This window comes from Panthera pardus, unplaced genomic scaffold (genome assembly GCF_024362965.1).
Source record: "Panthera pardus isolate Hobbes unplaced genomic scaffold, ASM2436296v1 HiC_scaffold_27, whole genome shotgun sequence".
NCBI lineage: Eukaryota > Metazoa > Chordata > Mammalia > Carnivora > Felidae > Panthera > Panthera pardus.
This window is the reverse complement of record NW_026526843.1, coordinates 44,358,292-44,369,902: the sequence shown is the minus strand read 5'-3', so window position 1 is coordinate 44,369,902 and position 11,611 is coordinate 44,358,292. Positions and strand designations below refer to the sequence as shown.

Below are 11,611 nucleotides of genomic sequence, written 5' to 3'. Positions count from 1 at the left end.
CTGAATAAGACTATTGAGGAAAGGTGGGATCTTTTGAATACAAGAAATAAAGAAAACTGCATAGTACAAACTGAGAGAGAGGGAATGATATTGAGATCAAACTAGTAAAGTTTTATGACTGATTTTTGAGCTCTGGAAATCTAAGGGCAAGGTGCTGTTGGATTATGGCCTTAGTAGTTCACCTAATGAAAGGGCCTCACATGCCAGCTCCTCAGAAGGGTAGCATCCAGCTGCCCTGTATGTTTTAAACTTCCAACAATGTGTCTGCCTGGAGGGTCTATATTTATCTTCTGACTCAGCAGCAGAAACAGGTGTCCTGGTTCTTTTTTCCCTCCTATCTTGAGTCTTTTTCCAAATGTATTTATTGTTATTGTATTTCTGATTAATAAAAGAATACAATAAGTTGATGGAAAAATGAAAAAGTAGGAAATTATCAGAATAAAAGTAAAAAAACGCCGTCTCAATCATTACTTTCTTTCCTAATTTACTCTACCCCCTACAATTTGGTTTTAAGAATTGAACAGAAAGGTAAATGTGGCTATTAGTGACTGGTGGGGAGGTGGTCAAGGGAAAACTGCTACCTTTCTGTTGTAGTTTAGAAGAGGATGAGTAATCTCTCTCAACACAACCCTAAAAAGTAACAATGGTTAATACGACTCTAGGAAGCTGCAGCCCTTCTCTGGTAATCAGAGAAAGGCAAATTCCAACCATAGAGAGACAGGGCCACTTTTGACCTCTGAAATTAGTGATGACAAAAATGAATGACAGGTCCTTGGTGTGGTGGGGAGGTGGGACATTGGTAAGTCGGTCCACTTCTGCAACACAGCTTGTGGGAGGGGAAAGTGGGGACCAGAGTTGGATGACATAATCCTCACATGACCAGGAGCTGCCGCGAAGTCCTTATATTCACCGGCTTCTTTCTCCTCTGGGTCCCAGTTCCTTACTGTCCTGTAGGCGTTTGTGCTTGTGGCCAAGAGAAGGAGGACTTAAATTCCTTAAATCTCAGAAGGTTGGTTTGAGGGAACCGCTGGGACCCGTGGGGGTGGTAGTGGCTGAATCCAGTGACTGGAATAGGTCCAGGCTCGCTTTTCCCCAAACCCCTGCAAACTCGTTGGGAGATTATTGTATTTTTTGAAAGGACAGGGTGGGGGAATAGGTGGAAGCCTCCTGAGAAACAGCCACAGACTTAGTGATAGCTTAGAAATAATCGGCTTCTCAGATTGGTAAGCTTTCTGTTTATCCTCCTCTTTCTCCACTTCCGTTGAGGAAATGAGTTGTGGACTGTTGTGTGGAGAAAGGCTAGAATCCTGGGGTGGAGGCGGAAATTTACACATAATTTGAAAATATTTTCTCCCATTCAATGCCTCCCTGAGGGCCATGGGAGGGGGCGGGGGTGCCGAGGGGACAGCCGCCCTCGCAAGGACTAAGCCAGAGGTTGAGGGGTGGGGGGGTGGGGACAGAGATCCAGAGGAAGGGATAAGAATAGGAGGGGAACCAGGAGGTAGAAAATTTTGGGCGACAATGGTTATGAAGATCCCGGACTCAAGATAATAACGAGTGTTTTGTCTCTGGGGCTGGTGGATCCACAGAGAGCTCCCTCCTCTCCTCCCCCTTCCTTTCTGTCTGCAGGTCCACGGGTCTGCGTTCACTGACATCTGGAGGCAAGAAAAAGAGGAAACTATCCTTAATCTTCATAGGTCAGTGTCGGGGAGGCACTTAGCCCGGGGTCTCTGAGGGTGGGAATTGGGTAGGGCAAGATCTGGGTAAAATTTGCGGCCTCACAGCTCAACTCTCGGTGCGTTCCTTTTCTCCCGCCGGTGGGAGAGGCCATTAGCCTTGTCTGCTGGGGAAATGGTGGGTTGCCGGGAGAGGGGGAAGGAGGAAGAGTGGTAGGGGGTGTGGGATAGGAAGGGGAGGCATCTCAAACTTCAAAGGGCTGGACCTGTGTGGCCCGAGTGGGAAATTAGGCCAGTACGTTGTTCAAAGAGAAACTGACAAACCTGAAATCAAAAGAAACGAGGCATTTTGCTCTATATTTTCTCCCCGGACTTAAGCTGGAAACATCATGCAAAAACCCTGTAAAGAAAATGAAGGAAAGCCCAAGTGCAGCGTGCCAAAGAGAGAGGAAGAACGCCCCTATGGAGAATTTGAACGTCAGCAAACAGAAGGGAATTTTAGGCAAAGGCTGCTTCAGTCTCTCGAGGAATTTAAAGAGGACATAGATTATAGGCATTTTAAGGATGAAGAAATGACAAGGGCGGGAGATGAGATGGAAAGGTGTTTGGAAGAGATAAGGGGTCTGGGAAAGAAATTTAGGGTTCTGCATTCTAACCATAGGCATTCTCGGGACCGTCCTTATCCCATTTAATGCATTTCTCTGCTGAATTCAATTATTTTATGTTACTAATATTACCACCATTGGTTTCTTTTTGTCTGCATGTTCTTGCTAAATATTGCTACCATTTTACTCCTATCCTTCAATGTTCCTTTGATTTGCATATGACTCCTGCTTCCAACATCTCATCTTTTGACCCAATTTCACTCATTTAATAAGGATGTTTCATTCATATGCATGGGAAGATGCTCACTGTATACTGTAAAGTGAAAATAATAAGTTGCCAAACAGTGTGTGTATGTGTATATATACACACATATATATGCACATGCACACTTTATATGTACATTTATATATGACATAACGCAAAAGAAAAAGTTAGAATTATTATACACCGAAAGGTTAACAGTGAATTTCTGCGTGATATGTATTTTATTTCTTTTTTGCTTATCTGCATCTTCTCATTTTCCAAAAAAAAAATGAATATATGTGCATATGTGCGTGTATTATTTGTTTCACAAAGAACTAAAATAAACAGACACAATAAAAACTTGTCACATCACCTTTGAAGGGCAGTAAAACACTTAAAAATCTCTTGATAAGAACTATAAAAAAGAAATATAAACTTCAAATTACCTTTGGACCTCTTAGCCAGAGGAATAAAACTGGCAATTATTACAGATATACTAGCTTAGACTCAGTCTTTTCATGGGGAAAATATTTGCCTCACAGAGCTGCTGTAAGGAAGAAATGAGGCAACTCTGAGCTGGGCCAAGTAGACTCAGTCCTACCTGTGCATACAGAACTCCAACCCACTACAGAACATCAGTTATTGGAGGGAGGTCCCTTGCATGACTTACGTGTGCTCAGGAACAAGTTCACTAGTAGGCAGGGCATTGGGGGCTTCCATGCCAGTCATCTGCTGTTAAACCCCACTCCTCCCCTGGGTTCTGCCATGCCTGGTGGGCACTGCAACCTCTTCTGCTGGGTCCTTTACTCTCTGCTGGCCCTCACTGCTCCTGACACATTGGAGTGCTTGGGTGCCAAATCCCACTCAATTTCCTGGAGTCCTTACTGGGTTGAACCTCCATTCTTTTCTGAAGCCTGTCTGCTTTATAGTGACTCTTAACACAGGTGAGACTGCCCTAGGATTGCTTGAGCCACAGTGTCTTGCAGAGTTTTTAGCAAAACAGCCCCTTTTGTTTTTAATTCCAGGACCCTTCCTCTAACTAGGAGTCAGACATGATGAGGTCATTTGAGGAGTAGGACCAAGGTACAAGTTTGAATAAAAAAAGTGCTGTAGTCAGAGTTTCTGCCTTACCTCTAAACACTAAGGTTTTATCTTCCTTCTCTTGTGAGACGATCTCTCCATGAAGGCTCCTGGCAGGCCTGTCCTACTGGTTCAGAAGACTCTCGGAGGACATGTATAAATTGCACAAAACAATGCAGGAAATATATCTAAGAAAGCAATCCTCATCTTTCTATAACTTCCCTTTCTGAAACATATGTAAAAATTCTTTAAAAGACTAATATATATATGATATATATAATATATATAACATATATATACATATATAGAAATATATGTATATACACTTTTTAGTGTATATATGTACATGTATGTATGGTATATATTTTTAGTACATGTGTAAGTGTATATATATATATTTAGTCTTACAAAGGATGTATATGAACACACACATATATACACATATATATATGCATATATAAATGTATGTATACATATGTATACATATACACAGTTAGGCATTATTTCTTAATTGGACTTCTTGAATTTTGCATCTCAATATATTTCATTACACTCTTGATTAGTTACTTACATATAGTGAGCATTTAATAAACGTTTGCTTAATTAGAATCTAGTGTTCTTGGCCCAGTTTCACTTCTGATTGCATAAAATTGACAATAATCTATTTCTGTGCAAACTATAACTTTCGTTTTCAAATAGGACCTAACAGGAAAGGGATTATTTCCCAAATCAGTCTATAAAATTATTGTAACAGGGCACAACTGACGTCTCAAACAGATCTTTACATTATAATCATCTGGAGTGCTTACTCATGCTCTTACATACACTCTGAATCAGAATTTCTGCATTTGGCCCTGACCCTCCATTTTGGGTTTCCCATGAAATCATTGTCTCCATTATTGCTTCATAAACTCTCACTACAGACACTGTTTCAGCCAAGAGCAGTGCAGAACAGGTCTCCTTATAATCAAAGAGCCAAATGGTTTATATTTCATAATTAAGGGCTCCTGAAGGTCAAAATGGTGTTTATAATAGCCTGAAAATTGTGTATCTACCAAGTAAATCTATGTGAACAGTAAACATTTATCCTTGGTAAGAGGAAAAGAAAAAGAAAAAGAAAACAACAAATTGTTATCCACCTATAAAATAAGCAAATGTTTGTTTCCAATACTCAATTTTTTTTCAAAATGTAGGGATTCTGATACTCAATGAGAGAGTAAATTGCTACATCCATAGTTTTTGTTTCTATTCACAATAAGTACCAAAAGCTGTACATTTTGCATATACCATGACTGAACAATTCTACTGTAGGGAAATAGTCATAGTTGTGAGCAAATGTTTAGCTATACACATTTTTATTTGAAGATTTTACATATTTTCAAGGATTCTTTAAACCTAAGAATCAAGTACATGTACTGTCCAATCAAAAGGAAATGAACATAGACTCCTATTCACCAAGTACACAAAAATACATCCCACATGGATTAAAGAGAAAATGTAAAGAACAAGGAGCATTGGATTGCTCAGCCAGTGGAGCATGTGACTCTTCATCTGGGGTTTGTGAGTTTGAGCCCCACATTGCGTATAGAGATTACTTAAAAATAATTTTTTTTAAAAAACGAAAGAAAATGTGAAGAATAAGAATAATACATTGCAATGCAAATTAACTAAAAATGTATAATCTTGTGATGTCATTATCTTCTTAGTCATGAAAAAAATTCCAGAATTATGAAGGAAAAAATATAAAAGGTCCAAATACAAGAAATAGGCTGTGAGAAAGTATTTTCAATACCATGACAGACAATGGGAAAATATCTCTATAACCCCGATAGCTTTTTCAAATGGAAAAGAAAAAGGTAAACAAACCAATACAAATATGTACATACCATATGATCCAGCACTTCCACTTCGTTGTATTACCATAGAGATATATGTACACACATGCACAGGAAAGCATAGATAGATGTTTATTTTGTCACTGTTTGTAAGTGCCAATATTATAGAAATAGCCTAGGTCATCAAAAGGGAAAGGTCAAATAAACAGTGGTCTATTTATGCCAAGAAAACTACACAGAAGTTAAAAAGAATGAGATTCTTATATTGAAGCATCTTCAGGAATATTGTTAAGTAAAGACATTACATACTTTCATGCTGTTATTGTCACAAATAATATTGTCACAAATAATGAATTACCTAGTCCATTTTAATATACTGCTTTAACCATACTTCCAATTTAAGTCTTCTCCTTACAATTAAACACTTAACAGTTTGATGGATCTCCATCTAGAAATTAATGTATTTTTGTTTTTTATTTTAATTAAATTTTACATTATGACTTTCAGGAGTCCTTAATTAGGAATCATAAGACATTATAAGGAGACTCCTTTTGCACAACTCAGCTGAAACAGGATATATGGTGAGTGTGCATATTAACATAGCTTTATAATTATTGTTTTGTGCATTTGTCTTTTATGTCATATAAGGAAAAAAGAAGAGTTATAAACCAAATATGAAAAAAAACTATTTGCTTTTATATTTACCTGTGTAGTTACCTTTACTGTTGTTGTTTATTTCTTTATATGACTTTAAGTTAGTTGTGTCTCTTTCTCAGCGTGAAAGTCTTATGGGAGTTTTCAGACGTCTGTAAACACAAATACAGATGAATCTATTTTCTATAGTATGAATGTAGCTTGTGTTATTAAAATCATTCCCCTATTACTCAAAATTTAAGTTATTTCTATGCTTTGCCTACTAAAAACAATTCTGTCTGCAATGAACATGTTTGCACATATATTCAAATTATTGGTGCTTATATTTCTATGGAATGGTTTCTGGAAAGTAAAAATGTACATGATCCTTTACATTTTCCAGCCTCCCTTGCACATATGTTGGGGCCATCAAATGTAACATAAGACACTTCTAAGGCTTTTAAACAATTCAGAGTGATCTCTCCATCTCCTTTCAGTAACCTTGGAAACCATGTGTGCCATCTGGAACACATGACTGTGAGATGAATGCAGGCTGGATACCTGAATAATCAATGAAGTGAGCCATGCAGGAGAACCAATAACTCTCATTAAACTATGACAGGAATGAGTAATAAACTGCTTTAAAACCACTGAGATAGCCTAGTTCATCTTAATATACTGCTCTACCCACACCTCCAATTTCAATCCCCTTCCCACAATTAAACACTGATCAGTTTGATGGATATCCATCTAGAAATTTATATATTTCTGTTTTGCATTTTATAAAGTTTATTTATTTATTTTGAAACAGAGAAAGAGCATGCATGCATTTGAGTGGGGGATGGGCAGAGAGAGGAGAGAGAGAATCCCAAGCAGGCTCTGTGCTGTTAGCACAGAGTCCAACTGTGGGGCCAATTCCACAAACCCTGAGATCATGACCTGAGCTGAAACCCTGAGTCAGAGGATTAACTGACTGAGCCACCCAGGCATCCCCTGTTTTGCATTTTCATTAAATATTATAACATTACATCTACTGTCCTATTGTTTTTACTTAACAATATTCCTGGAGATGCTTCAATATAAGAATCTCATTTTTTAAATTACTGTGTAGTTTTCTAATTATAGATAGACCACAGTTTATTTGACCTTTTCCTTTTGGTGACTTAAACTATTTCTAGTATTTTGATTCTTAGAAGCAATGCCATAAAAAGTATCTATTTATGCTTTCCTGTGCACATCTGTGCATATATCTCTATGATGATATAAAGCAGTGAAAGTGCTGGATCATATGGTATGTGCGTATTTTACTGGTTTGTTTACCTACCAGAATGTATACCATAAACATATCCATCACCTCCAAAGTCTTGATGAATATTGATCCAAAAATCCTCAAAGAAATACTAGCAAACTAAGCCAGCAGAATATTAAAATATTTACTTCATGAAGAATTGAGGTTAACCCACGAAATTCAAGGGTGATTCAACATATGAAAATAAATTAATGTAATATATATTAAATTAATATAAGAAAGGAAAACACATTATTGTATCAATTGATACAAAAAAGAAGCATTTAGCAAACTCCAATACCCTTTCATGATAAAAACAGTCCATAAACTAGGAACATAAGCAGACTGTGTCAACATAATAAAGGGAATTTATGAAAAATTCAATGCTAGTTTATATTCAATAGTGAAATATTAAAAGTTTTCCATGTAAGATCACAAATAAGTCAAGGATGTTTGCTTTCACAAGTTTTGTACTGGAAGTCCCAGCCAGAGAAATTAAGCAAGAAAAAAAAATAATTGAATCCAAACTGGAAATAAAGAAGCAGAAATTATCTTTATTTGTCAATGACATGGTCTTATATATAGAACATCCCAGGGGCGCCTGGGTGGCTAGGTCGGTTAAGCACCCTCCTTCAGTTTAGGTCATGATCTCATGGTTTGTGAGTTTGAGCCCTGCATTGGGCTCTCTGCTGACAGCTCAGAGCCTGGAGCCTGCTTTGGATTTTCCGTCTCCTTCTCTCTCTACCCCTCCCCCACTTGTGCTCTGTCACTCTCTGTCTCTCAAAAATAAATAAACGTAAAACTTCAAAAAAATCCAAATAATATGCAAGAAGCCTACCGGGACTCATAAATGAATGTGGTAAATTGCAGGATACAAGATCAGCCATCCCAAATTGGTTGTATTTCTATACATTAGCAATGAGCAATCCAACAATGAAATTACAAAAACAATTCTATGTACAAAAGCATGAAGCATAATACATACTCATATAATAAATTTAACCAAGGTATCTCAAGATTTGTACACTGAAAAATGACAAAATTGATAAAAGTAATTAAATAAGGCCCAAATAAATGGAAAGATGCCACATGTTCATGGATTGGAAGACTCAGTATTTGTTAAGATGGTAATAATTCCCAGAGCAATCAAAAAATTCAATGCAATCCCTATCAAAATAAGAAAAGTTTATTTTCCAGAAATGGAAAAGATGAGAATAAAATTCATACGGAATTGCAAGAAATCCCAAATAGACCCCAAAAAATCTCAAAAAAAGGTAGGAAGACTCATACTTTCTTATTTTAATACCCTGCAGGGGCACCTGGGTGGCTCAGTCAGTTAAGTGTTCGACCCTTGGTTTTGGCTCAGGTCATGATTTCATGGTTCATGAGTTTGAGCCCCACTGTCAGCACAGAGCCTGCTTGGGATTCTCTCCCTTCCTCTCTGCCCCTCCCTTGCTTGTTCTCTCTCTCTCTCTCTCTCTCTCTCTCTCAAAACTAAATTTAATAAAAAATAAAAAATAACACCCTACAAATTTATAGTCATCAAAACAGTGTACTACTGGCATAAGGATAGACATTTAGATCAATGGAATAGAACTGAGAGTCCAGAAATAAGCCCATGCGTCCATTGTCAATTAATTTTGGACAAGGGCGACAAGTCCATTCAATGGGAGAAAGAAACAACAGTGATGAGACAACTGAATATCCATATGCACAAGAATGAGATTAGACCTACCTCATTTTATCTCAAAAATAAACTCAAAATGGATTAAAGACACAAATATAAGAGCTAAAACCATAAAATGTTTGGAAGAAGACTAGGAATAAATCTTCATGACCTTGTATTTGGCAATGGATTCTTAAAAATGACACCTAAAGCATCAAACATACACACACACACACACACACACACACACACACAGTAGATAAATTAATTGGACTTCATCAAGATTAAAAACCTAATGCACCAGATGACACTTTCAAGGAAGTGAAAAAACATCCTACAAAATGGGAGAAATGTTCATAAATCATGTATCTGATAAGGGTCTAGTATCCAAAATATATAATGGGCTGCAATTCAACAACAAAAAGACAAACAACCCAATTAAAAAATCAGCAAAGGACTTTAATAGACTTTTCCCCCCAAAAAGATACACAGTTAGCTCAAAGTAACACAGAAATATGTTCAAAATTATTAGTCATGAGGTAAATGCAAATCAAAGCCACAGTGAGATTCTTCTTTAAACTCACTAAGATGGCTCTAATCCATTAAAATAAAAATAATGTGTTGGTGAGGACATGGAGAAATTGTAACCCTTATGAATTGCTGGTGGGGATGTAAAATGGCACAGCCATTTTAATTTAAAATTTAATTTAAAATAGGTTTTCAAATAATGTGTATACACAAATGTTTATAGAAGCACTATTAACAACAGCCTGAAGGTGGAAACAACCCAAATGTCCATTAACTGATGAGCTGATAAACAAAATGTAGTACATTCATAAAATGAAATATTATTCAGCCCTAAAAAAGGAATGAAGTACCGATAACTTGCTATTTTCAAGGTACATTTTTCAAGGAGTGAACCTTGAAAAAATTATGCTAAGTGAAAGAAACCAAACGTGAAAGGTCACTTATTGGATGATTCTATATATGTCAAATGTCAGAATATGTAAATCCAATAAAGACAAAAAAACAAATTAGTGGTTTCCAGGGCTGGGAAAGGGCAGAAGAGGGAGTAACTGTTTAATTGGTAAAGGGCAAACTTTGGGGGGTAATAAAAACGTTTTAGAACCAGATAGAAGTGAACAATGTGAATATAGTAAATTCCACTTAGAATAGTTCATTTTATTTTATGTGAATTTCTCCTCAATACAAAATTAAACATATTTTAATTATTATAAATATTTCCAAATTTTGCTCCTAAGAGGTTGTAACCAATTAACAGTTGCATCAAAAATGCATGAGAGTCTCTGCTCCTCCTCACCATCACCAGGACTGTGATCAAAACTTTTTTGGTCTCTAGTCTTTCAGACTAACTCAGCTCATGAAGACTGGCCCTTTCTCTAAACTTTTTTTTGTTCTTTACCTTTTAGTCCACAATTATCTTCTAAATATGTTCGTGTCAAAGGGTTTTAACCTACCTTGCCAAAACATCATTTCCTACAGGTCAGTTGTATCCTCTTAAACCTAGCTCGGCACTAGAAAAATAGTGGATGCTTTCCATTTGTGTTTTTTTATATTTATACCCATGGAGTTATACCTGTGTTGAAGATATTATTCTAACTTTACTGAGAAAAAAAAACTGAGGCTCAAAATTTTTATGTAACACATTTTAACACTGGAGTGTGTCAAACCTGATATTCTAGCTCCAATTTACTTATTGTTCTATATGTCCTCCTTATGAATTGATGACACTTACTTACCAATGTCTATACATTCACGTTTTGATGGCCATTCTATGTTGTACATATATGGAGGTTCACTTAATGACAATCCCTGATGAGGATGAGGATGGCAACGAACTCTTGTCCCTCAGACTGAGAAGTCTAGGTCCAGGAGCTGCATGGACTGACTATTGTCCAAGTCAGCATAGTATAGAATAACACAAAATTTAAATATTTGTTTAGCTTTTTCTGCTGAATTTGAAAGGCAATCTTTATCATATTCTAAAAACCACGTTGTCCTAGATCTGTGTCAAACTTCAAATACTATTCATTAGTTATTTTCTCTATTCTCAGGGAACCACATTTAAAATTTTATTAATTTATCTCGCAGTACAAGTTTGCTTCTATTATTTATTTCCATCAATTTTTGGCCCCTTTTGAGTATTTATTTATTTATTTATTTATAATTTACATCAAAGTTAGCATGTAGTGCAATAATGTTTTCAGGAGTAGATTCCAGTTATTCATCCCCTATGTATAACACCCAGTGCTCATCACAACAAGTGTCTTCCTTAATGCCCCTTACCCATTTAGCCCATCTCCCAACCCACAAACCCTCCAGCAACCCTCAGTTGGTTCTCTGTATTTAAGAGTCTTTTATGTTTTGTCCCCCAACCTGGTTTCATATTATTTTTGCTTCCTTTCCCTTATGTTCATCTGTTTTGCATCTTAAATTCCAAATATGAGTGAAGTCATATGATATCTGTGTTTCTCTGACTGACTTATTTTGCTTAGCATAATACCCTCTAGTTCCATCCACGTTGTTGCAAATGGCAAGATTTCTTTCTTTTTGACTTCCAAGT

The 11,611-nt window shown here is 36.6% G+C and overlaps 1 protein-coding gene across 4 annotated transcripts in view; it reads left to right on the top strand.

The window, feature by feature from the left end:
- The first annotated feature begins 838 nt into the window (after window positions 1-838).
- Window positions 839-11,611, top strand: part of TCEAL7 (transcription elongation factor A like 7) — a 98,889-nt gene continuing 88,116 nt past the window's right edge. For 2 of the 4 annotated variants that reach the window (XM_053891385.1, XM_053891386.1), the window contains exons 1-2: window positions 839-1,009; window positions 1,630-1,697. In XM_053891385.1, the coding sequence (XP_053747360.1) occupies window positions 876-1,009; window positions 1,630-1,697 (202 nt within the window). In that variant the 5' untranslated portion in view covers window positions 839-875. Of the gene's footprint in view, window positions 1,010-1,629; window positions 1,698-2,054; window positions 2,893-11,611 lie in introns of those variants that run through there. The other 2 variants (XM_019431817.2, XM_053891387.1) reach the window with 2 other exon arrangements.